The 27712-nt window shown below is 41.2% G+C and overlaps 1 protein-coding gene across 4 annotated transcripts in view; it reads left to right on the forward strand.

Annotated features, from left to right (window-relative positions):
• The first annotated feature begins 1202 nt into the window (after positions 1-1202).
• SEC11A (SEC11 homolog A, signal peptidase complex subunit) overlaps positions 1203-27712 on the forward strand; it is a 39203-nt gene continuing 12693 nt past the window's right edge. The window contains exons 1-3 of one of the 4 annotated variants that reach the window (XM_019800251.2): positions 1203-1311; positions 21634-21743; positions 27439-27588. In XM_019800251.2, the coding sequence (XP_019655810.1) occupies positions 21661-21743; positions 27439-27588 (233 nt within the window). In that variant the 5' untranslated portion in view covers positions 1203-1311; positions 21634-21660. Of the gene's footprint in view, positions 1312-1340; positions 1649-21633; positions 21744-27438; positions 27589-27712 lie in introns of those variants that run through there. The other 3 variants (XM_019800252.2, XM_002919793.4, XM_034667839.1) reach the window with 3 other exon arrangements.

Genomic DNA, 27712 nt, shown 5'->3' on the forward strand with positions numbered 1-27712 from the left:
TTTTTTTTAAAGAAACCTCTGTAACCAGTAGCAGTCACTCCCCATTTTTCTCAACCTTCCCAGCCCTAGGCAACCACTTCATTCTATCTCTATCAAACTGACTATTCTGGACATTTCATATAAATGGAATCATACAGTATGTGACTTTTTTTTCACTAAGCCTAACGTTATCAAGGTCCAATTCGTGTTGCTGTATTTGTCTTTATTGACAATATTGCATTGTATAGCTCTACCACATTCTGCTTATCCATTCATCAGTTAATGCACATCTGGGTTATTTGAACATTTTGGTTTTTTATGAGCAATGCTGCCATAAATATTCATGTACAAGTTTTTGTGTGGACATATGTTTTCAATTCTCTTGGATATATACCTAACAGTGGAACTGCTGGTTAATATAATAACTCTATACTTAACCTTTTGAGGAACTACCAGTCCATTTTCCAAAATGTCCCATTTCACATTCCCACCAGCAGCCTATGAGGCCTCCATCTTCCCCCAAATTTATTATTTATCTTTTTCATTACATCCATCCTCCAAAATATTTAACTTTTTATTTTGAGGTAATTTTCGATGTAAAGAATTGCAAAGACAGTGCAAAAAGTTCCGGTAGATCCTTCACCCTAATGTGAGATAACTAGTATTTTGAAAAACATAGAATACTAGTAAGAGACCAGCTTCAGTCCTTCCCGTCCTAGGTGCATATTATAATGCAGCCTGAGCAAGTGAAGAAGGCAAAGGCTGTTTGTTACAGAGTCAGCGGCAGCCAGAAGAGGGTCACATCCAGGTGCCCAAGGTAACAAAAGCAGGAGGCAGAGGTCAAGGAGAGGGCAGATCCTCCCGAGGTCACGTTCTAGGCAGCCAGGGACTTCCTGGCACCCCGCACCCCTGGTGGTCGCAACACACCGTAGCATTCTTTGGCTGTTCTCTCTTCCACCAAAGCCTCTGAACTCCCGGGAGGCTCAGGCAGTGCTTCGAAGGGCTCTCCCATTCTCCACCGCTACCCGTAAAGCACTTAACGAAACCACCTCAGCCGCCACTTCCCGTAACGCGGGAGAACAGCCCCAACAGCAAAGGCAAGGCCTGGCCACACGTCCAGGGCCACACCCAGACCCGAGGCCCGACTGTAGCCGCCGGCCACTCAAGGGCCGCTGCGGTCCCCGGGACTCCCGAGACCGGCTCCCGATTGGCCGGAAGTGCGCGAGAGCCCGCCTTCCGGAGGTTGAAGGGCGGGTTGAAGGGCAGCCTCCCGGAGAACCCGGGTCACCGCCTCCGCGAGGGGCCGGGAGCTAAGCGCGCAGACGGGCTCCGGTAGGTTCTCGGCAGGCGAGGTCCGGCGTGGTGAGCGCCCTCCTGCAGCGAGACGAGGCCGGGAGACCAGATTAGGAAAGTCGCGAGTCCCTTTGTCTGCTCTCCGCAGCGACGCGCTGGGCGGGGCAGGGAGGGGGGAGAGGGAGAGCCGGTTCCCGCCCCGGAAGCGGAAGTGCGGGCGCCGCGAGATCCTGTCCAGTGCGAGCCCGGCCGGTGCGCCAGTCGTTCCGCCTGCTGGTCACTTCGCGCCCTCTCTGCTGCTCGTGTGCCCCTCACCGGCCGCGCCATGCTGTCTCTAGATTTTTTGGACGATGTGCGGCGAATGAACAAGCGGCAGGTGAGGTTGGCCGCCCACTGTCTCGCGGGGCTCCCCGTCTCCCTTTGACGCCCCCCCTGCGGAGCCCGGCAGACCTCTGGCACCCTGTGCGAGGGGCTGAGTGGGTCTGACGCCTGGATCATTCCTTGCCTTTGTGGAGCGTGTGGCCAGAGGTCGCTTTGTCTGCTCCCTGTGTTTAGCCCCTAGCTGCGTCCGGGCCTGCCAGGGGCGGAGCGGGAGGCCGGCTTTTCACGTTCCATTCCCCCTAACGAGGCAGGAGAGCAAATGGAAACCGCAGGGTGCTTTCTAAGTGGGAGTTGGGGTTGCTTAGCATTTGAGATTTGGGAAGGCGGCAAACTCGTGTTTCCTGCAATCGCAGCGACTCCCGATCAATTCCGGCGACTAGGTTTAGCAGTTCAGCACTACACTGGCTTCTGGGATGCTCGGGAAGGCGGGTGTAGGCCCCTCAAAAGCCGCTGTGCTGCTTTCAGCCCGTAGCAATCCTTCTAGTACAGCTGGGCCCCAGCGGGCTGCCATGCCTTTTCCTGGAGCACCTCTGACTTCAGAGTTGGAACAGTAGTAATACTTGCCCTTGAGTCCGCTTAGCAGGAAGGTGGCAGCCCTCAGAATGCCCAATATTAGTGGTACAGGGATCTTGAAATTCAGATCTTCTGATTTTGCCCTTAAACCTTCCTTACTCCATCTTGAACTTCTAGACCATATGCCAGGTGGTACTGGAACAGTGCTGTAATTCAGTCATTAGAAAAGGTTGCTTCTCTGCACGAAGTGTGTGTAGAGCCTAGTTTTGCTTGCGTTGGACCTTTTTATAGTATTTTACTGTTAAGAATTTAACATGTCACTATTGAAGATGTTTCTCTTGGACTTGTATTTTACGCTATTTGTAATTACCGTTTAGCGAAGTGGATATGCACCCTTCGCTTAATCCGCCCTTCAGATTTCATCTAGCTCAGTGTCACCTCTTAGATAGGTTTCATAATTCCTTCAGTCATACGTGATCATTCTTATCAAATGGCACTAAACGCTTGTGTCTTTATGGTAACACTTCGATTCTCACTTGTGGTCTAGTGTTTTCTTCATATCTGAATTTCTAGGTTCCACGGACATTTCTCTGAAAAAGCATGTACTTTGGGCCTTCTATTCATTGTAACTTACACTAGGTACAATGAGAGAAATGCAAAGATAAATAAGACAAACTCTGCCTTCAAGGAGCATAAGTGTGTAGAAAATGACTAAGGCAGATAATAATTATTTTGAGCTCTTGCTATGTATGAAGTGTTTTATATACCAGTGAGGTAGGTAATATTACTCCCATAATACAGATGAAGAAGATGAGCGACCTCCAGGACGTTGTTGGGGGGATGGCAGGGACTGGGTAGCATGGCCGTGGGGTTGAGGGAAAGTTATGAAGGAGGTTTTATTTGTACATGATATCTGGGAAAAAGAATTGTCAGTGACTGTAGATACTGAGAGCTAATCAGATGGAAAGAGGGAAACTAGTTTGGTTCTACTCTTCTAAAACTGCTGTCATTTACATAACTTTTCCATTTATGCCTAAATAACATACCAAATGTCTGATTAAGTTGTTTGAGTTGTAATTCTTTTTCTTATCAGGTTCAAGGGGAATACTTGAGTACAATGAGCTTCATCCATTTAAAGTGTACACTTTGATAAGTTTCCACAGTTCTATGCACCCATCTCAGTCAAGATAACAGAACATTTCTATCACCCGCAAGAGCCCTTGTGTTCCTTTGTAGTTCATCTCTCCTCCAGCACCCGGCAACCACCTACTTGCTTTTTGTCAGTATAGATGACCTTGCATTATATATGCATAGAATCACAGAGTTTGTATTCTTTGGAGTTTTGGGTTTTAATTGATTATTTTGTTTATTGTATGTAATGCAGTTTTTTTGGTCGGCGTCACAGTTTCCTAAAATAAAGTGTTTCACCACCTTTACTGAATCCTGTACATTGTTGTCAGTTGCCAGATTAAAGCCCTCTCTCCTACCCTCAAACCTTCAGTAGCACCTCCTTGCCTTGTAGGTCATGGCCCAAACCCTCAGAATGGCATTTGCCGTAAGTCCCAGTCATTTTACAGGCTGCTATTTCTCACTGTTTCAGTCTTGTTTCAGTTTACTTTTCCTTCCTGTTTCATGCTACTGTCTCTATGAACATTGCTCTATTCAAACATCTCATACTCAACTGTCTTTAGAACTCCTCTTGTATTCTTTCTGAGTCTTTGTGGACTGCCAGGACATTAGGTGAGCTCTGCAGTCCTTTTAGCACTTACATACTATTTCATTTGTCTTCTCCGCTTTGGAGTGTAGCTCCTTTACTGGAGTATCAGGGCACTGTTTTCCTGAGGCTTTTCTTAATCCACGAAGCCCTGATTGTTCAAGTTTGCCTCTTTCCATGGTGCAGATACACCAGACATGGCTGATTACACACTACTAACATGACATCACTGAATGTGAAATTAGGAAGAGATGGGGTAGCATGCAACTATAATTTCCACCTAGAGATAAAATAGAAAAAAATCACCTCAAGAACATAGATGATGAGAAAGTGTAGTAAAATAGTCAGGGACTGATGGATTTAGATTATTTATTACCTTTGTTTTTATTTTTAAAGATTTTTTATTTATTTATTTGACAGAGAGAGAGAGAGACCGCCAGCAAGAGAGGGAACACAAGCAGGGGGAGTGGGAGAGGAAGAAGCAGGCTCCCAGCGGAGCAGGGAGCCGGATGTGGGGCTCAATCCCAGGGCCCTGAGCTGAAGGCAGATGCTTAACGACTGAGCCATCCAGGCGCCCCTGCCTTTGTTTTTAATGTCATTTAATCATACTAATTTTTAATAACACTGTGTTCAACAATCAGCTTGTAAAACTCCTGAAAATTTAGCAAATTGATTCCAAATTGACTGGTTATAGGTTAGTTGCTGTTTGTTTTTGTTTTTAAGATTTTATTTTTAAGTAATCTCTACACCCAGGGTGGGGGTCAAACTTACAACCCCAAGATCAAGAGTCACTTGCTCTAACGACTGAGCCAGCCAGGCACCCCGGTTATAGATTAGTTTTTTGATGCCCATTGAAGTGGCCTTTGTGTCCAGAAAAGCCTGTTCATAGAGTTATCTTTCATTTTAAAATATAATGTTCAGTTTGTAAAAACTAAAATTTTAGAACTGAGTTCTAAAGCTTTTCAGAATCAGTTTACAAATCTTACCCTATTTAAAGGCCAGGAGATTAAAAAAAGAAAAAGAAAGTATAGGAAATTTTAACAATCAGTTTTAGGAGCCTTTGAATATTTGGGCTAATTTACAAACAAACATCTTAAAAATATTATAAATTCAAAAATTTCCTTTTTAAGAACATTCGTTATTCAACAAGCCACTGAATACTTATATAATTCTTTATATGTCTGGGGCTACTTAAATTCTCTGAAATGTTTCAACACTGTATAAATAGTAAACTTTCTGATCAAAATAATAACTTTACAACAATTGATTATACATTTCAAACTGGAACTACAGACCTGACCTATTACTTTGATAGGGGAAATTCTCTTAAAATTTTATAAATACTTAAAATACCAAATATGCACAGAGTTTTTAACATAAAAATACTAACACTATACATAATTTCCTTTAAGCATTTCTGTTCTTAGTTATAAATTTTCCTTGGGTTAAAAGATGTTTACCTGCTAAGAAAATGACTATGTCATGCCAGATAATTTTTAGGTTGCTTTCACATGTAATTTTTGGGATTGTCTTCTCTGCATGCTGAGAATTCTAAATGACCAGAGGATATTGGCCAGGATGTGGCTACGTTCATGTTTCAGCCCTGATGGGATTAATCCACCTTTCACAGAATTTGCTTATTAGCTCCTCCTTAGGCCACTTACATTACTTGATTGAATTTTGCATTTCTTTGGATTTTAATTATCTGTATGTCTTCCTGCCTAAATCTGAAGACCTTAGGACTTAGCAGAATCCTTCATTTTTCTATCTTCTTATCCCTTAGGATCACTCAACTCCTAATGGCTGTTGTAATGATATCTGATTGAATTCTAGATATCTTTGATAATTTTTTAAAAATAAATTGGCCCTCCAGTAAAGCACACAGAAACCTAGGAGATTTTTCTTAACCAAATATGAGTAAGTGTGCAGCAAATAGGTATATACAGCACAGAGGACAGATCTGTCCAGATTTTTGAAAACTAGTAGTTTTGTTTAGGATCTGGAAAGTGTTATTGACAGGGTGTCTGCATTCAATAATTAATTGTCAAGTTTCAGTGTAGAAATACTAACTTCAGTCTCAATAGACAAACAAGGAAAAATTACAAGTAAAATTATAAACTGCACTTAGCATCCATGAGCATATTCTCAAGCATCCAGAAATCATTCTTTATCCTATGTAACTTTGAGCAAAATCTAGAATACAGCACCATAGTAAGGATTGAGACGTTTATTTGCAATGGTTCCTAGAGACTTCACATTTCTTAGTTTTGGGAGGTCTTTTTCATAATATTCTTTCCAAGGACACAAAGACAAGCATGATAATTCATTCCCATGGCCAAATGGCGTAAGCCTACAACGATAAAGATGAGCTGTACTTACGCAGAAATTGTGATTATAACTCTTTAAAGAGTTGTCTTTTCTGACTTCAAGGAACGAGGTGAGGTATAGTAACCAAACACAAGTTGTGCACAGAGACAGAAAGGTTTATCTGAAAACATGGTTTATCAGTCAGAGTTTAGTCTGGGAAGCAGAACCACTATGACTATTATGGAATTAAGGATTTATTGTAGGAATTAGATCTTACACAATTGTGGGAAAAGCTGGATAAGTCACAGTCTAAAACTGAGAGATGGAGAATCAGAGAAATGTCATTCACCAGCTCTTCTGGAGCACTGTTACGGGTGGACAAATCCAAGCTTGCCCTAGCGTCTGGGGCTGGAGTCCATGTTTGGTTGATGGAGTGGGACCACACGGAAGGAGAGTAGGTGACGTCTGTGGACGGCTGTTGCCTCTACATCGAGGCTCCCAGAAGAGCCGGGCTTGGACAGGAGAAAGCAAGGACAAACCAGACTCAGCCAGGTTCTTCCCATCTGTTGCTCACCACCTCCAACCACAGTGACCTTCAGCGTAGTAGCAGCTGCTTCCCTTTCACCTTCCAGATCTTGGGCACATTTCCTTTTTTGGCCAACTTTAACCCAGAGCCCTACAGGGAGCTTAGCCAAGTTGGCAAAGAACAAAACTGCTGTAGTTTACCCTTTGTCAACTTGGCAACTATATACACCTCTTCTAATTGTATTTAATTTTTCAAATAAAGGTAAAGGCAAAGTTACACTTCTAGTATGTAGCTATCCTTTGTTTCTGTAATTGGCCATGTGATTGTAGCTGTAGTCTTTCTTCCATTAAGCATTCCATATTCCTTCTGCTCTCAGCAAGAACTCAAGTAGGTCATAGTTTCTTGCCTGGTAGAGTGACCCAAACCTTCATTACTAAAGGGTTAATGTCAAGAGTAGTCCAGCCTGAAATGGATTGTTGTAGTTTTCACCAACTTTTCTCACAGGACATGAGAGTACTAAGAGGTCTCAGAGGGTTCTATAGTCCAGTTATACTCAGTTCCCTCATTTAGAAACAACCTTATTTTTTTTCTGAAAGTCAGCATCAGTCACACTTGCCAATAAATAACTTCCAGTCTTTGCATTTTGGTTCACTTGCATGAGGAGCCCATAGTGGCCAGGTAGTAGTCTCAGCTTCCAGTTTAATGGAACCGTTGTGTTCCCTGATGGAAGGATATTTCTTTTGGAAATGAAAACTTTTGGGCCATCATCATCCAAAGTTGTGAGAATAGAAAGCAGAATTTTCACTAGCAGATTTAAGGGTAATAGTGAGAGGAGTCACTCCCATTCTCGCCCTTTAATTCCATTTTTTAAAAAAGCTTTTATTTATTTGTCAGAGAGAGAGAACACAGGCAAGGGGAGTGGCAGGCAGAGGGAGGAGCAGGCTCCCCACTGAGCAAGGAGCTTAGCTAGTGTGGCACTCTGAGATATGACCAGAGCTGAAGGCAGACACTTCATTGAGTGAGCCACCCAGGCATCCCAATCACCCTTTAACTCCAGACTAGTGAATTATACCTATAGAAGAAATAATCCCATAGGTTTGTTGCTGATTTCAGGGCATATACCATATACTGGAAGGCGTCAGACTCTCCCAGCCTGACAGAGTGTTGCTGGTGCCTAGCTGGTGCTATAACTAGTCTCAAAAGGCCATCTGTATCACTCAGAAGATAGAAACCTTACCAGTAACTTAACAGGGAAAAGTTGAATATAAAAAACTGTTAACTAGTAAAACATGCATAACTACTAAAACGGGGTAAAAGAGCACTCATAAAAGGTTCAGAGATAGCATAGGCAGAAAACAGTTACTACCCTCGAGGATGAGGGAGGGGACAAGGAAAGAAATAAGAAAATACCTTTCTCGGGGCGCCTGGGTGGCACAGCGGTTGGGCGTCTGCCTTCGGCTCAGGGCGTGATCCCGGCGTTATGGGATCGAGCCCCGCGTCAGGCTCCTCTGCTGTGGGCCTGCTTCTTCCTCTCCCACTCCCCCTGCTTGTGTTCCCTCTCTCGCTGGCTATCTCTATCTCTGTCAAATAAATAAATAAAATCTTTAAAAAAAAAAAAAAAAAGAAAATACCTTTCTCCACCCCTGCTCCCAAGCCTGTATTCAGACGCTCTTTGGAGAGGGTGTGGCTCCACAGGAACATTCGATCTGCTATGGCAGTGACATTTGCATGGCCTGGAGCTGGAGCTGGTCCATGGCAGTGGCCTGCTGGGAGGCCGAGAAACTTGCCAGAGATTGTGTGGGCAGGAGCCAGGCTATGATGGTCACTGAAGAGAGCACTATCGCACCTGCACACAGATCCACTCGCTGCTACCGTGTGGAATAAAAACATGGGACAGACAGAAGTCCCTCCATCACCTCGCAGTGGTCCGCCCATGCCTTTTATTAATAAAACTTAACATCGGGGCATCTGGGTGACTCAGATGGTTAAGCATCTGCTTTCAGCTCAGGTCATGGTCTCCAGGTCCTGGGATTGAGCCCCATGCTGGGCTCCCCGCTCAGTGGGGAGTCTGCTTCTCCCTCTCCCTCTGCCTCTCCCTTTGCTTGTGCTCTCTCTTTCTCTCTCAAATGAATAAAGTCTTTAAAAAAACAGACAAAACATCATTGAGCCAGTTGGAAAAGAATTTGTTTAGGTAACACAAGGATGGATTGGAGTTCAGAGACAATAACTTGATAACTAGCCTACTGTTCCACTCTTCTTTCAGGCCGGCCACTTCAAGGTGAAGGGAGACATAGTAAGACCAGTGAATTCCATGACCCATGTGCCCACAGCTGTACTTTAATTATCCATAAAATGGGTTTCCTGGTCACAAGCAGTGTTGTGTGGAATACCATGAGGAGGAAATAAAGCATTCCATACGTTCACAGATGGGGTTTTGACAAATACCAAGGACAATGAAGACAGATCCATATTCAGAATATATTCTAGTAAGGAAAAATTGCTGCCTCTCCCATGACGAAAGTGAACCAGTATCAAGCATGGTGTCATTGTTGATTTTTTTTTGCAGTTGGCGGACTAGGCACTCATTGGTTAGAACCAAATTGGTTTTGGTGAGTGAAATTCCATGTTGCTAACCTTCAACTTGGCTGCTACAGACAGTCACTTTGATCTTTGGGCAAGACAGGAGTAGCTGGGCAGAGTGGAGGACTGACATCCAGAGAACAGGGAATTTTATCTACCTAAGTATTAAGAGACTCCTCTGCTGAGGTCATTCTTTGGTGAACATTTATATGGGACACAGGCATCTTCACATTCTAAGTACCTGTTCGGCGAGCTCATTCAACACCTCTTCCCCAACCTTGTTGTCTCTGGCTTTTCAGTTATGTCCCTTCCAAGCCCCTGGCCATCCAGCCAAACTGCTAGTCACTCTTGAAGCAGTATAAATCCACCCCTGTGGCCATCTCTCATACCAGGCAAAATGAACAACTGTTACATCACTCAAAGTTATGCCCCTTGGAGGGATTTCCCTTAATTACAGTCCCTTGTGGTCAGCCCTGAATGGACATGTAATGCCACAGCCATCCGTTTTCAGTTGGGGCTTGATAGTTCATGTAGAACCATCTAAAAACCGGGCCCACGGTCTTCCTTAGTCAGCTCCCCATGCGGCGATGGGTGTGAGCTGAGAGAGATGAAGCAGTATAACATGAGCAGGAGCGGTGAGCGTCTGAGTCTCTTGCCTGTACGGTTTGCTTATGTCTTCCGGACCTGCTCAAGCCCAGACTTGTACAGACCACTCCCACTTGATGGCGGAGTTCTGTGTGAGTGCCCGACTTCATGGCTGGGTGTATCTGACAACATCTAGTTCAAGCTGCGGTGTTCAGGTCACATGGTAACTTGGTGACCCACGGTCAAGTGTTTGGTCTGTACTAGAACTTAGTAACAAGCTGCAGGCTGTTGCTCAAGAGAATAGTTCAGAACATAGCATAGCTTTGCCCCTAATCTGAAGGTCTGTGCTGCCATTCACCTATAGGGAATGGCCAGAGGCTCCCTGTCTGTCATAAATACTTCAGTCACCATGAGATCTTCTGGGTCATATGGCCCAAGTGCTAGAACAGCTTTCATGGCAGTGTGGACCTGTCGTGGAGCCCTACTCAAAACTGGCTCAAAATGGGTTTATTAGATAAGAGCTTGCAGTAGTTCACCCAAATGAGGTATATGTTGCCTCCCAAATCCAGAGAGGCCCACTGCGCTTTAAGTTTGTTCGTGGTAGCAGGAACCAGATGCAGCAACTTATCCCTTGTCTTAGAAGAGCTACCTTAGCAGGGACCGCTGGACCCCAAGAATTTTCATTGGGAGGGGAATTTTTGTGGTATTTATTTCCCACACTCTGGCCACATACATATTTTACCAAGGAGTCTAGGTCACGAGGTTCAACTACCAAGTCCAGTCAGCATGATGCCATCAATATAGTTAAACAAGTTTGGAATGGAGGGCCAATCAAGGGTCTCCTTTACCAGATTATGATAGAAAGCTCTAGAGTTGTTGTAGCCTTCAAGTAGGCCCTGTTACCAAAAGCATACCTAGTGGTCTCATTCCTCTTGCTGCAGGGGTCTTCAAAGATAGGAAATTGTCGCAAAAACATGGAATGAGCCTATTTTAAGTTGTCATTGTTAGAAGCTGATGATTGTCTTACCAAGACAGGGTACCTAACCTCTGATTCTCATCATTCAGACTTATTAAGAATATGTACTGGGGCCCAGGTGGCTCAGTCAGTTGAACGTACCAACTCTTGATTTCAGCTCAAGTCTTGATCTCAGGGTTGTGAATTTGGGCCCCATGTTGGGCTCCACACTGGGCATAGAGCCTACTTAAAAAAAAAACCAAAAACGGGCTCTTGGGTGGCTTAGTCATTAAGTGTCTGCCTTCGGCTCAGGTCATGATCCCAGAGTCCTGGGATCGAGCCCCTCATTGGGCTCCCTGCTCAGCGGGAAGTCTGCTGCTTCCTCTCCCACTCCCCCTGCTTGTGTTCCCTCTCTCACTGTGTCTCTCTCTGTCAAAGAAATAAAATCTTAAAAAATGTACCTTGTAGTTCTGATTATTGCTACAAGTAGCATTGTTAAGGAACCGTGATATACTGCATGATAAGCTAGATTATGTTTATGGTTATGAGCCTGGAATATCACTTAGAGCAAGAAATAAGGTTGGAGAGGACACAGGGGCCAAATCATGGAAGGCCTGTACACTGAGGAGTTCATACTTCATAAGTAGTGAGAAAGAATTTGGAGCAGACAGTACAATAATTTCATTTTCACCTTATAAAATTAATATATAGGTGCATGAGTTATATGGATGCAAGTCTAGAGGTAGAACCGTCAGATTATTCTAATAGTCTTGGTGAGAGGAAACAAGACCTGATCAAGCAGGAGCCACAGGAGTAAAGCCCACGGACTGGATGTGAGAGATGTCGGGGAGGTGAAATCCAGAGGCCTTGGGCGGATGATGGTACCAGTCGCTACGCTAGAGAGTGTAGAGGAGGAAGAGATTTGAGGAAAGGGATTGAGTTCAGCTTTGGACCTGCTGAATTTAAGGTGATTTTTAGTAAGTAACAATATATTTACCTAGGGGATATATGTGGTGTGATATGAAGATAGAGATTTGGGTGTCATCAGCGAATGTTGTAATCGAAGCCGTGAAGAGACAAGATTGCATGCAGAATGGGAAGAGAAAAGGACAAAGATTGGATCTTAGAACACGTGTATTTGGGGGACCGACATAACAAACCAAGGGATGAGTGAGTTACAAGAAAGTTAATCCAGTGCCAAGTGCTTCAGAAAGAGAAGTAAGGTAGTTGAAATAAGTTTGTGAGCTCACCCTTCCCCCCCTTGTAATGAATAGTTTAAATATTATATTTACGTTATTCAAAAATTTGAAAAGCGGAAGTGGCTTTTTCCTATAGCCTTGCCAGCATTGTGTGCTTTCGAACTTTTAGGTTTCTCCTGTTCTAGTAAGTGAAGAGTGGTACCTCAGGACAGTTCTGCTTTGTATTTCCCTTATTCTGACTTTGGTTGAGCACATTTTCATATGATTTTGGAGTCATTTTTACTTCGTTTTCTATGAACCAGCAGTTCATAATCCTTTGCCTATTTTCCTTTTTGGGTGGTTATTTTCTTACTGATTTCTCAGAGCTGTTTATAGGAAGATTGGTCTTTTGTTTCTATATATGGTAAGTATTTTCTGAGTTTGTCATCTGTCTTTTGACTTATAGTGTAATTCGCCATGCATAGTTGTGGGGTTTTTTGGTTATTGTTTGCTTTTTTATTTTGTTTTGGTAATCACATTTTCCTCTATTTTCTTCATAGCTTCTGGACTTCAGGTCAATTAAAAAGACCTCCTTTACTCTGAGGCCTTTCCCACTCTGTTTGCTTCTATTTTGTGTGTGTGTGTGCTTTAAAAAAAGAAAAGGTTTATTGTTATATAATTTATAAAATTCACCTTTTTAAGTGTATAGTTCCTGTTCTTCAGTAAATTTATAGAGTCGTGCAGCCATCACAACAATCCAGTTTTAGAACATTTCCATCATCCCAGAAAGATCCTTTGTGCACTTCTACAGTTGATGCCTGTTCCCATTCCCAGTCCTGGGCATCTGCGAATCTTTCTCTTAGGATTTGCCTTAACTGGATAGTTTGTGTAAATAAAATCATCCAAAATGTAGTCTTTTGCAGCTGACTACTTTCATTTAGCGTAATTATTAAAACTTGTGGTGAAATACACATAAAATGTATTGTCTCAACCGTTTTTTAAAGTGTACTGTTCGGTAGCGTCGAGTACATTAACATCGTTGTACAACCAGTCTCCAAGACTCTCTTCATCTTGCAGAATTAAAGTTCTGTACCCATTAAAAACTCCCCATTCTCCCTTCACCCCAACCCTTTGGCAGCCACCTTTCTCCTTTCCATCTCTATGAATTTGACTTCTATTGATTTTTTCTCTATTGTTTATATGTTTCTACTTTGTTGATTTATGCTCTAAACTATATTTCCTTCCCTGATTGCTTTGTGTTTAGTTTGCTATTTTTTCTAGTTTTTTAAAGTGGAATCTTGGGTTATTGATTTAAGATCTTTTCTAACATATGTATTTAAAGCTATATATTTCCCTCCAAGCAGTGCTTTAGCTTCATTCCATAAATTTTGACATGTTGTGTTTTTGTTTATACTCAGTTCTCGAAATATTTTATGATTTCCCTTGTGATCTCTTTTTTGACCCATGGATTATCTAGAAAAATGTTGTTTAATTTCTGAATATCTGTGGACTTTCCAAATTTCTTTCCAGTGCTGATTTTTAATTTAATTCCATTGTGGTTGGAAAGCATAGTTTGTATGATTACAATCTTTTAAAATTTGAGGCTCTTTTTTATTTGCCAAGGGCCTGATCTCCAGAGAATGCATCATGTGTGTTTGAAAAGAATGTGTATTCTGCTGTGTTGGGTGGGATGTTCTCTAGATGTTTAGTTGGTTGATGGTATTCAAGTTTTCTGTATCCTTGCTGATTTTCTGTTTTTGTTGTTTTTTAAGATTTTATTTATTTGAGGGAGCATGAGAGAGGGAGCACACATACACAGCGTGGGGGGGGCAAAAGGAACAGGGACATGGGGTTCTATCCCTGGGGCTCGATCCTGGGACTCCAGGACCATGACCTGAGCTGAAGGCAGATGCTTAACCAGCTGAGCCACCCAGACACCCCTCTTATTTTTAGTATTCATTTTTAGTGAGTTACTTTGGGTTTCATTTGCTTTTTCTAGTGTTTTAAGGTAGAAGCTTAATTTAGGAAGTTTACAAATATTTGGAAATTAAACAATTTCTAAATAACCCATGGGTTAAAGGAGAATCACAAGAGAAGTTACAAAATATTTTGAACTGAGTATAAACCAAAATACAACATATAATGTGAGACTTTTCTTTTTTTCTTAATCTAGGCCTTTATTGCTATAAGATTCCTTCTGTGTAGCATTTCTAGGTGCATCCCACAGATTTTGATGTATTTTCATTTTATTCAAGTCAAATACTTTCTAACGTTTTCTCTCTTTCTTTTTTCTTTTCTTTTCCTTTCTTTTCTTTTCTTTCTTTCTTTCTTTCTTTCTTTCTTTCTTTCTTTCTTTCCTTTCTTTTCTTTTCTTTTCCTTTCTTTTCTTTTCTTTCTTTTCTTTCTTTTCTATTTTCTTTATTTACTCAAAAGGGACAGGGTGGGGAGAGGAGACAGAGGCAGAGGGAGAGGAAGGCTCCCGGAAGAGCAGGCATGCCTGATGCAGGACTTGATCCCAGCACCCCGGGATCATGACCTGAGCTGAAGGCAGATGCTTAACTGACTAAGCCACCCAGGTGCCCTGGGTTTTGGAAATTTCTAACTGTAATTGTGGATTTGTCTATTTCTACTTGCAGTTCTGTCAGTATTTGCTTCCTGTGTTTTGAAGTTTTTAGTTGCATAAATGTTTAGGATTATGCCTTAATAGTGAACTCACCTCTTTATCATTATGAAATGACCCTCATATTCTTGGTAATATTATATACTATAAAATCTGCTTTGTATGATATTAAGGTGGCCACTCCATCCATCTTATCTTCAGTTTTCTCTTGATTAATATTAGCATGATGTGTTTTCCTGTCTTTTTACTTTTATAATATTTGTATCTATATTTAGAGTGCATTTCTTGTAGGCAGTATATAATTGGGCTTTTTTTTTCCTAATCTAATTGGACAATATTTACCTTTTAAGTATAATATTCAGGTCATTTATGTTTTATGTGATTATTAATGTGTTTAAGAGTCTCCCATCTTAATTTTTTTATTTCTCCCCTTTGTTTATTCCCCATTCCTCTTTTTCTGCCTATTTTGGATTAGTTGAGGTTTGGGTTTTTTTTTTAATGTTTCCATTTTATTTCTTTTGTTACACTGTTAGGTATACCTTATTGGTTTGCCTTAAGGTTTATCATGTGTTTGTTTCTTTTTTAAGATTTGTTTATTTATTCTAGAGAGAGAAAGCAAGGGGGTTGGCAGACAGAGTCCCAAGCAGAGCCCCATGCAGGGCTCCATCTCACAACCCTGAGATCCCAGCCCAAGCCAAAACCAAGAGTCAGATGCTTAACCAGCTGTGCCACCTAGGTGCCCCATCACGTGTTTTTTAACTTAATCTCAGCCTATCTTCAACTTAGATGATTTCATGTGTAGTATGAGAGCATTACAGTGATATATTTCTATTTCCCCTCCTCTGGCCTTTGTGCTGTTGTATATTTTACTTCTGTACATGTTGCCACAATACCTTATTGTTATTTTGCTTTATTTATTTATTTTTAAGATTTATTTATTTATTTGAGAGAGCGAGCATGCACAAGCTGGGGAGGGGCAGAAGGAGAGGGAGAGAGAATCCCAAACAGACTGCGCTGAGCCCAGAGCCCAAGCCCGGCTGGATCCATGACCCCGAGACCACCACCTGAGCCAAAACCAAGAGTTGGATGCCCAGCTGACTGTACCACCCAGGTGTCTTTTGTTTTGCTTTAGTCAGTTGTCTTTAAAAAAAATTTTTTTTTAAAGATTTTATTTATTTATTTGACAGAGCACAAGCAAGGAGAGCAGCAGGCAGAGGGAGAGGGAGAAGCAGACTCCCGCCCAGCAGAGAGCCCCATGCAAGGCTCCATCCCAGTACCCTGGGATCATAACCTGAGCCGAAGGCAGCTGCTTTAACCAACTGAACCACCCAGGCCCCCCTCCCCCAAATTTTTAAAAAAGATTTTATTTATTTGAGAGAGAGTGAGCAAGAGAGCACAAGGAGGGGAATGGCAGAGGGAGAAGGAGAAGCAGTCTTCCCACTGAGCAGGGAGCCCGATTCTGGGCTGGATCCCAGGACCCTGAGATCGTGACCTGAGCCAAAGGCAGATGCTTAACCAACTGAGCCACCCAGGAGTCCCAAAAAATTTAACATTTTTTAAAATGAAACTTGTTTTACTATTTCTGATATTATGCCTATTTAGGCTGTTCAGGATTTTTTCTTTTGTTATTTTCGTTTTCATCACTGGCGCTATCAGTGACTTTATTGGGCCATAATAACAGCACATATCCTGAATATGCTTCCATTTTTCCAACACCATCAGCTTTACTTCTAACTGCTGTCAAGTTATCTGCCTCTAATACCTCAGCTTCTAATCACTTCCTCTTTTGTGAGTTAGGAAGCAGGGGAATTGTGATTATGGATTGATGAGTCTCTTAGTTTGAGATCTTAAGATCAGAGAAGTTGAAAACTTAGGACAACTGCAGTTTTGTAGCTCTGAGACACGTTTTTGCTTCCATGGTCACTTCTGTCTTTGCTTGATTGCTGGAAGTGTGACTTCTATGAAAATAACCTATGTGTTGAACCTCAAATATCTCTTGCAAGAATAGGAGATATAATGGTGTATTTGATAACTGTAGTAGATAAATGCATCGTACGTAACTTCCAGATTATGGCTGTTCAGTTTGTCAGCTTTTATTTTGCTGAATTTTCTGTCCTACATTTTTTTTTTTAACTCTTGTTATTTATTACTTACAGTGTATTTTTTTTTAAGATTTTTTTATTATTTATTCGACAGAGATAGAGACAGCCAGCAAGAGAGGGAACACAAGCAGGGAGAGTGGGAGAGGAAGAAGCAGGCTCATAGCAGAGGAGCCTGACGTGGGGCTGGATCCCATAACGCCGGGATCACACCCTGAGCCGAAGGCAGACGCTTAACCGCTGTGCCACCCAGGCGCCCCTACTTACAGTGTATTTTAAATTGTCACAGAACTCTTAGGAGAGGATTCGGCTTCCTAAAACTGTAAAAGTAAAATAGCACACACAAATCTCCATACCATACCTACCAAAAGCTTTGATTTTTTTTTTTTTTTAAGGATTTTAGTTATTTGAGAGAGAGAGAGAGAGCATGAGCAGGGGGAGGGGCAGGGTGGAGGGAGAAGCAGGCTCCCCGCTGAGCAGGGAGCCTGATGCGGGGCTCAATGAGAGGGCCCCAGGATCGTGACCTGAGCCAAAGGCAGAAGCTCAACCAACTGAGAGATCATGATCCGAGCTGAAGACATACAATTAACCAACTGAGCTACCCGTGGGGCCCTGCTTTGATTGGTTTTAATAACATTTTTTTCTAGTTTCACCTTGAGCGTTGAAGAGCATATTGTTCGGTCACTTCTTAGAAACGATAATAGGGCTATTCACTTCTGTGGTTGTCGTTCTACATATGTCACGGTGTCTTATTAATAGTTAGCATGATGTTGCCACATGGTATGAGGTTAGGTAGCTGCCACCTTATTTCTGCTAATACCAGAAAAAGACAGCCCCTTTTCATAAGTATTCAGATGTAGTGGTAAAGAAAGCAGGAGCTAGGGAGGCAGTGTGTTTGTCTTGTGAGTAAAGACTGTTGGTGGGAAAAAGGGGAGAAAAGAAAGGGAGAAGAAGAATATGACATTTTTCAGACTTTTGCTCAGACAGAGTATCTGTTTCAGCAAATAGTGTGCTTCTATCTAGGTTTTGGCTCACAGACTGACTTAGCTGTATGCGAGTAGGCACATTTTAAGGACCATACCAGTCATACACAGTGAGGGACTTTTAACCTCTTTCTCACTGATAAGAATGATGGCGGTGATTTTGGTGATTAGATAAATTTCACAACAATGACTCTGTAGTGAAAGGTCGTATTACAAGTCTGAGGGAAAGGAGAACGCTAATTATGGGTAGAATAGTGACCTCCTTGCAGGGACCTGGGAAGTTGTAATTTTTGTCTTTTCATTTTTCTTTTAAAGAATAGTTATTAGGTATCTCACACCTGTTCTGCCAATGCTACATCGGTACCCTTCTGAAAATGGAAAGATTTTCATCAAGGAAACAGACCTGAACTGATTGACGTGTAGCTATTTTTAGATTTTATTTATTTCAGTGAGAATTTTTAAAGTTTGCTGTAGAAATATTAACATGGTTGATTATGGGATATTGCCATAGACCCTGCTAGGGGTATTATGTAAATATGTGGTACATGCAAGGGTTACCTTTTCAAAATCTGGCCAATTTTGAAATATGAAACTTATCTGACCCTCAGGTAAGGAATCATGGAGCTACATTTTATATTTGGTCGTTTAGGTGGACTCTCACAGCCCTTCCCTCAGAGATCAGGATTGGGGTGTGGATTCTGTTCTCACCAGTACTGTAGGTGATTTTTCAGGAGCAAAAGCTTGGAAAGTAGGGCTTTAGCTGAATTCCTGACTGCTTATCCACTGGTTGACCAGAATTACTTCTTAGAAACTAGTTTTCCTATTTCTAACCTCTCCCACTCCACTTCCTCAGTTCTGTTTTCTGAGTAAGAGGACCATATTTTTGATCTTTTAAAAAGCTACCATCTTGAAGAGGTAGAATTTAGGAGACCTGAGTTCTAATAGTTACTGCTCTGGCGCGCCTGCGTGGCTCAGTCGTTAAGCGTCTGCCTTCGGCTCAGGGCGTGATCCCGGTGTCCTGGGATTGAGCCCCGCATCACACTCCTCCACTGGGAGCCTGCTTCTTCCTCTCCCACTCCCCCTGCTTGTGTTCCCTCTCTCGCTAGCTGTCTCTCGCTCTGTCAAATAAATAAATAAAATCTTTAAAAATAATATTAATAACAGTTACTGCTCTGCGTGCCAGTAGCTGTGCCGCTATGAGCGTATCACTTAGCCTTTCTGTGCCTCAGTTTCCTCGCCTGTAAATGGGAGGAAATGTCCCCAGATGGAAATGTCAAACTACATATCAGATTATACCCGTATGCTCATATTACTCCATTACTCAAAGAATAGGAAATATTTGTATCTTTTAGAAAATGTTCATATTTTCGTCCTTTGAGGGCTACATTAATTGCGTCAACAGAGTATGTTGTACTTCATTGGAGCACCAGAAAAATAATGTTCTGGCCGTTAACATGGACTTAAGAAAATAAACCTAAACAACTTATTTTTTAATAGATGATGCTTGAACTTAGTAAAAACTTAAAAAACATGAAGTGTATATACTGGAAGTTATTTTCGTTTCACCTCAACAGCCGATTCCTCTTTCAGAGACAGCCACCGTCCCCAGTTTCTTGTGTATCCTTCCCGAGCTAAAATTCTTATCATAATAGGTAGTTAATAGATGATCCAAATTTATAAAAATAGTAGTAACAATTTTCAGAAGCATGAGGGTAAATAGCACAAGAAATAGCTAAAAGACAAAATGATTACTGGGCTGGCCTCCCATGACCAGGATAATTGCTGGTTTTTAAATTATATTTCAATAGAAAAAGAAATTAATTGTAAAAGTAGAAAATACAGATAAACAAGATGACACAAAATTGGCTAGTATTGTAGCCCCAGATGTAACCACTCACATATTTATGTTCTTCCGGTTTTTTCTATACCTTTGTTTGAAGAAAAATCGAAAGACCTAACCTCCCTCCCCTGCCAGAAGGGGCAGTTATGTGTGGTGGTGGATGTGGTAATGAGCTCTGTGGGGGAACCCTTTCACAGGGCATACACATATCAGATCCTATGTCATATACTTTTTTTTTGAAGACCCACTTATTTATTTGAGACAGAGAGAGAGGGGCAGGGAGGGGCAAAGGGAGAGGAAGAGAGAGAATCCCAAGCATGCGCTATGCCCAGCTCAGATCCTGGCATGGGGCTCAATCCCACGACCCTGAGATCATGACCTGAGCCGAAATTAAGAGTCAGACACTTAACCCACTGAGCCACCCAGGCTCCCCTCACGTCATACACTTTAAATATCTTACTCTTTGGGGACACCTGGCTGGCTTAGTTGGTAGAGCATGAAACTCTTGATCTCAGGGTTTTGAGTTCAAGCCCCACGTTGGGCATGGATCCTTCTTAAAAAAAAGTCTTGCATTTTATTTGTCAGTTATATCTCAAAGCTGAAAAAAATTGAAAGAACAGTACACAAACACCTGTAAGCTACCACATAGATTCAACAGTTGTTAACATTTTGCTGTATTTGCTCCATGTGTACTTATGTGTGCATATAATTTTTTTTTCTGAATCATTTGAACTGGGTTGCAGATATGACAGTTCATTCCTAACTACTACTGTTGGCTCACTACTACTAGCATGCAGTATCCTACATAACCATAATACTGTTATCACACCTAAGAAAATTAACACTAATTTCCTACTATTATTTTATGTTTGAGTTTCCCCAACTGACCCCAAAATGTCTCCTTTTTTTTAAGTGATTTCTATGGCCAGTGTGGGACTCGAACTCGTGACCCTGAGATCAACAGTCACATGCTCTACCAACTAAGCCAGCCAGGCACCCCCCAAAATGTATTTCATAGTTGGGATTTTTTTCTTATATGCATTTTGTTCTTTTGAACCAAGATCTAATCAAAGTTTATGCATTACATTTGGTTATGTCTCTGTAGTCCTTTTTGATCTAGAACAATGGCATTGAATTTTTGAAGACTAGAACAGTTGTCTTGCAGAATGTCCACATGCACGTACATTTTTTAAAATCACAAAAATGAGTCAATTATCCTCTTATCCAGCCTTAGTCCAACACAATTAGCCCACGTTGTTTCTCTCACTTGAAATGCCTTTCTGGTATCATATCTGCTTATTGCAGTAGAATCTTACAATTTGTCAAGTAGTGGAAATTTAGTAAGACAGAAAAGGCTGGCCTTCAAGTCCTAATTATGTGACTGACAAGCTGTGTGACTTTGGCAAAGTCATTTTCTCTGTCTTAAGTTTCCTCCACTGTAAGAAGAGGAGTGGAGTTAAATGCCATCGAATAGCCCATTGCTGTCAAGGGATAAACATTGTAGAAAACTAAGTCCTAGAGGAGGGTAGAAGCAGTGGTATGTACCACGGTTGTGGTTGAACTTAAGGTGAATTTTGGTGAAGCCTAAATGAAATAACATCTGTGAAAAGTTTTAAACGTAAGTTACTATGTAAGGGTCGTGCGTTGAGTGACCAAACAGGAGAAAGGTTACTGGGGGATAGGAGGCTGGGCTGGGATGCTGATGGTATAATTATTACAGTATTTTTAAGACTGTCTCAGAACTTCAGCTGCCCTAATAGTACTACCTGAAACATTTTTGTTTTTGTTTTGAAACTTTTTTTTTTTAAAGATTTTATTTATTTATTTGACAGAGATAGAGACAGCCAGCGAGAGAGGGAACACAAGCAGGGTGAGTGGGAGAGGAAGAAGCAGGCTCATAGCGGAGGAGCCTGATGTGGGGCTCGATCCCATAACGCCGGGATCACGCCCTGAGCCAAAGGCAGACGCTTAACCGCTGTGCCACCCGGGCGCCCCTGAAACTTTTAAATTGATATAGTCTCAGTTGCTTTCTTGAGTGGGGATAATTATGGATCTCATTTCTTCTCTTTTGTTCTTACAGCTCTATTATCAAGTCCTAAATTTTGGAATGATTGTCTCCTCGGCACTGATGATCTGGAAGGGGCTAATGGTCATAACTGGAAGTGAAAGTCCAATTGTAGTGGTGCTCAGGTAACAATTTTTCTTTTCAGGGAGTAGGATTGCATGCCATTACTTGAGAGAAAAATTGAGAAATTGAATAACGATTATATTATTCCTCTGGAAACTATGCTTTCCCAGAAGAGGGCCTGAAAGAAAATTAGTTACTATTTTTCAACTGTGAGAAATGCACAGCCTTGTTAGGCACTTAGAATTCAGACCCCAAAGGGCTCATGACTTTTCCGTAAAACGTTCACTATGTGAGTTTTATTTTTGGCACTTGTAAGAAAGTGTTTCAGTGTACTGTATTTTCCAGAAATAATTCTGTCTTCTTACATTCTTCCTTTTGATACGTCAGGGCTGCTGTATAGTTGTTAGTTTGCTAGATTAGGTATCATCTCCATGAATTAATTAAAAGAGTTTTTCTGCAGCATGTTCTCAGTGTCAGTACAGAAGCATCACTAATTATTTTCGTGTTTCCTGCTGACCTTTAAATATCACTTCCAAACAGACTTCAGGAATTTTGAAGATTTTAGTGCTGCCCCTTAAAGTGACAGTACTGAATCTTTTCCCATTGTACTTCCTTCTCTACCCTTGAACTCATACTCTAGTGATTTAAAAACCAAATTTAGTAACTAACTCCTTTTTGGAGAATTACCCTTGGTTGTTTAATTGAATCATTATAATTCTGTCTTATTTGGGGCTTAATTATATAAGCTATTTCAAATCTTTTCTGGAGATAATGGTGTATAAATAGAAAATAAATCTTTAACATTATCTAGGGTATAGATAATAGTACGTTACTCTTAACAATATCAGTTTGATTCCTTCATTGTCATCTTAGGATATATGCACTTCAGCAATAAGTGGTTCCAACAGCAAGGCACTGGGTCTCCAGTGTCTTACCTTACTCCTGCTCTTACGCATACCTTTGTTCTATGTTTATTAATGAACACATCCAACTGTAAGTTTAGAGATCCAAAGGCATGTATATATTTTATTAGCTGGGAAAGCATGTACTACTCTGGGAGTACAGCGATGTGGCCCCAAGTTCCCAGACAGTTTTAAATTCAGTGGAGAGCTTCAGTTTCAAACACTGACAGAAGGAGAAGCCACACTAATTGGCACTGTGGGAAAAAGGTGTAGACAGAGAACCCAGGGAGGCTTCTTTTAGAGGTTCTTCTGGGATTATTTCAGATTGAGTCCCCTTCAGTGGAGATGCTTAAGGACACTCTAATGACTTGTAAACTGGGGATGTTGGAGTGAACAGGGGATTCGACTGAGGACCTCTTCACACAGTGGTCCTGAAAACAGTTCACTTCTGCTACGGATGGAAAATTTATAATCTCAGTTGGGGCTTAAAAGTGGTGTTTGGACAAATTATTTCGTAGGTAGGTTTATTTATATACTAAGCTTTTCTGATTACTGATGTGGAATAAATAAAGGAACTTAAAAGAGACCAGGTCCTTTTGGAAGAGAATGTGGTCAAGACTAGAAGGAGCGGTCATTAGAGAAAGGTAATGTACATGATTGGGTGGCCGAGTAAAACCAGGTGGCCCAGGTTTCATGTAACTTCGAGGAATATAATTATTACCTGAAACTAAATATGCCTCAGAGGATTAAGGTTAACTGAGAATCCACTTTTAGGACTTTTGTGAAGTCACTGGGGATAAAGACAAATAACTTCTTAGAAAAATATATTTATTTTTTAAATTCCAATATTTGACCCATAGTGTTATATTCGTTTCAAATGCAAATACTATACTATTTATTTTTTTAACTGGAGATTCAGCAAACATTCAAAACTTTTTCCCCCTTTATAGAGCTGAAGTCAGTTTAAAAATATTTAAGTGGTTTATATATAACTTATAAAATTTACAATTGATGTATTCTAAAAATTTAGTTTAATCAGGCAATAGTAAAAAGTTTACTAATAACTTATTTAATGTTTAAAAAGTATCCTCCAGTTTATTTCTTTAACAGTCCTCTTACTGCACAGTGTTTTGTTTTTGTTTTTAAGATTTATTTGTTTTAGAGAGTGTGAGCCAGCATTGCAGGGTGGGGGGAGGGGCAGAAGGAAAAGGAGAGAGAGACTCCCAAGCCGAAAGCTCCCCACTGAGCTCAGAGCCCAGCACCAAGCTTGATCCCATGACCCTGAGATCATAACCTGAGCCCAAATCAAAAGTCAGAAGCCTAACTGACTAAGCCACCCAGATGCCCCATTACACACTGTTTTTAATGCCATCTGTTTCTGAATTTTTAAATCTTTTTATTTCTCATCCAGCTTTGTTCCCTTGAAATCTAGAGTTGTTTTCACCCCACAGTGGACATCTCCATCTGAATGTTGACGGGGCACTTGAAACTCCACGTAATAGTAAAATTCATCTTCTTTTCTCACACACCTGTTCTTCCTCCTACTACTTCTTTTTTTTTTTTTTTTCCTTAAAGATTTTATCTATGTATTTGTCAGAGGGAGGGAGAGAGAGAATGAGCACACAAGCAGGGGGAGCTGTGGGCAGAGGGAGAAGCAGGCTCCCTGCTGGGCAAGGAACCCGATGAAGGACTCTATCCCAGGACCCTGAGCTGGAGGCAGATGCTTAACCAACAGAGCCACTCAGGCACCCCTTCTTCCTCCTATTTCTGTGACTGTCACTGCCATCTGCTCCATTGCCATTGTTAAAAATCCAGGAGTCATCTTTGATCACCCCTTTCTGTCCTGTCTGATTGGCCATCAAATTTGTTATTTTCCCTCTCTCTTCTCTTATTTTATAGTTGTCTTCCCTGCTGTTGTTCTATTTCAGGCCCTCCTCATGTCCTGCCTGGGCTGTTGTAGTGACCTTTAAAAATATGCTTTTATAATCAGAAAAAGTTAATATATTTTCATTATATGGAATGTTGAAAACACAGAAAAAATCTAAATGGAATGAAGTCACCCATAGTTCTGGGATATAGTCACCATTAACATTTTAGTCTCTTTTTTCCTGTACATTACTTCTTACTTGCTTCTGTAAGTGCATCCTTTTCTTTGTGTGTCCCCTTATGATTCTCCTGTGTCCATATTTTTAATAACACTCCCAGTGATTGCCAAGAATTCAGTTCTAAGTACTAGCCTGGACAACTGGTCTCCCAGTCTACCTTCTGATCTTTTCTAGTTTGCTCATTAATTCAATAAATATTTAAATGTCTTCTACATATTCTATACTTTCTGAAGTGATGTTTCTTTTTTTTTCTTTTTTAAAGATTTTATTTACTTACTTGACAGAGAGAGACAGCCAGTGAGAGAGGGAACACTAGCAGGGGGAGTGGGAGAGGAAGAAGCAGGCTCCCAGCGGAGGAGCCTGATGTGGGGTTCGATCCCAGAGCACCAGGATCATGCCCTGAGCCGAAGGCAGACGCTTAACGACTGCGCCACCCAGGCGCCCCATGAAGTGATGTTTCTTAAATGTAAATGTGATTATGATACTCCCTGCTGAAAATTCTAGAGTGTCTTAGAGGCAGGTTAGCACGGGGAGAGTGGATTCTGTTGTTCTCCCTGTTCAAATCTCACCTTTAACATTTTTTTGATTTATAACTTTACAACTTTCTAAGCCTCAATGTCCTTGTTTATAAAGTTGGGATAATAAGAATATCTAGGGCGCCTGGGTGGCACAGCGGTTAGGCGTCTGCCTTCGGCTCAGGGCGTGATCCCAGCGTTGTGGGATTGAGCCCCACATCAGGCTCCTCGGCTGTGAGCCTGCTTCTTCCTCTCCCACTCCCCCTACTTGTGTTCCCTCTCTCGCAGGCTGTCTCTATCTCTGTCGAATAGATAAGTTAAAAAAAAAAAAAAAGAATATCTACATCATAGAGTTGTTCTGAAGATTGTTTAAAAAAAAAAAACTTAGAATGGCACTTTGGGGGTGCCTGGGTCGCGCAGTCGTTACGCGTCTGCCTTCGGCTCAGGGCGTGATCCCGGCCTTCTGGGATCGAGTCCCACATCAGGCTCCTCGGCTAGGAGCCTGCTTCTTCCTCTCCCTCTCCCCTGCTGTGTTCCCTCTCTCACTGGCTGTCTCTCTGTCACATACATAAATAAAATCTTTAAAAAAAAAAAAAAAAAGAATGGCACTTTGTACACAGTAAGTGCTCAGTAAAAATGAGCCATTAAACTATAGCAGCTCAGCTTTTATCTGTTTTATTGATAAAATTTTCAAGCAAAGTTTTATTTGAGCAAAGGATGTCACTGATTTTAAAAATCAGTCAAAGTAAAAACTTGAAAACTACAGGTTGGTCTAGAATACTTTCTCTAATATTTTCACCAAGCACATGTCCTATCTTCTGCCTTAACTCTTCTGAAAAAGGGAACTCATTGTCCCCGGAGGAACCTTAACAAAAGTTGTAAGAATAAACATGTACTGAAAATCCATGTCCCCAGTAGTTCCTTATATGTTGCTATATATTGGAATCACTTGGGGTCTTTACAAAATAACGATGTCTGCCTCCCATACCCAGACATTCTGCTTTAAATGGCTGGAGTTACAACCTAGACATTGGGATTTTCTTTTCTTTTTTCTTTTTTTAAGTTCCCCAGGTGATTCTAATGTGCAGCAAAATTTGGGAACAACTACCATATTCCCTTATATTGAGGTACCAGAGTCTTATATGGACATGTTTGGACTTTGGCATTATTCCTATATTGGATTTTAACCCTTACCTATCTACTTTTCTCTTACTAAGTCTGTTATTGAAAACTGGAGCTTGAGTTTCAGAAAATAATACTGATGGGCTACTTCTTCGGAGCAAGAAAAAATTCATTAGGGGCGCCTGGGTGGCTCAGTCGTTAAGCGTCTGCCTTTGGTTCAGGTCACGATCCCAGCGTCCTGGGACCGAGCCCTGCATCGGGCTCCCTGCTCGGGGAGGAGCCTGCTTTTCCCTCTCTAACTCCCCCCTGCTTGTGTTCCCTATCTCACTGTCTCTCGCTGTCAAATAAATAAAATCTTCAAAAAATAATAGAAAGAAAGAAAGAAAAGGTTCATTAATTAGTGGAAATGTCGTAGGACCTCTGAAGAACTTGGTATAGGGTAGAACAGGGGAGAGATGAGAAGACATTCTAGAAGTTTCTCCTCACTAATTACCATGGAATTGAAGCCTTTTCTCATTTCTGAAATGCTTAAAAATCTCTGCTTTTGTTCTTGGTTTTCTTTCTTGTTTTTCTTTTTGACATAAGTTGATAACAGAAGCATTATCTCTGTAGCTGACTATTCTTTGACTTGATGAGCTGTTTTTCCTTCTTAATGAATCAAAACCGTAAGGTCATCTTGGTCTATATCTTTATAAATGGCAGAAGGCGGTCCAATTCTCATTTGAATATTTGAATATGTTTAGCGTTTTCAGATGAGGTGAGAATAAGGGCAGTGATTGTAAAGTTCATTCTTTTATATTCCATTTGTCACTTGAAATTTTAAAAGGTTAAGGAATTAGTTACATTGCCCTTTTCAAGATTTAAGCTCCTTTGAATAGTAATGCTTCAAATGCATCTAGTCAGTAAAGGCTAATAACTAAAGAAACTTTTGTGTAACTCATTAGTCTGTGGAAACCGTACTTTGAGAACAACACACATCAGTGCTGTTATATTTGTTAAAGTATTGAGTATACTCCAGGGGTGATACTTGGGACTGTTTAGTTGAATATCTGATTTTGAAAGTAAATTTAATCTCACACTTTGTTTTCTATTATATTCTTCTCTCCCTCCTAGTGGCAGCATGGAGCCAGCATTTCATAGAGGAGATCTTCTCTTTTTAACAAATCGAGTTGAAGATCCCATCCGAGTGGGAGAAATTGTTGTTTTTAGGATAGAAGGAAGAGAGATTCCTATAGTTCACCGAGTCTTGAAGATTCATGAAAAGTATGTGCAAACTATGTCTTCTCTGTTTAAAGAACTTTTCCTGTTCTAGTGTTTGCAGTATTTATTTTGATAACCTGAAGATTAAGAAGAGTGGGCAGTGCCTACATCCTTCTTCCAATCCATT

This window comes from Ailuropoda melanoleuca, chromosome 9 (assembly GCF_002007445.2).
Source record: "Ailuropoda melanoleuca isolate Jingjing chromosome 9, ASM200744v2, whole genome shotgun sequence".
Classification (NCBI taxonomy): Eukaryota; Metazoa; Chordata; class Mammalia; order Carnivora; family Ursidae; genus Ailuropoda; species Ailuropoda melanoleuca.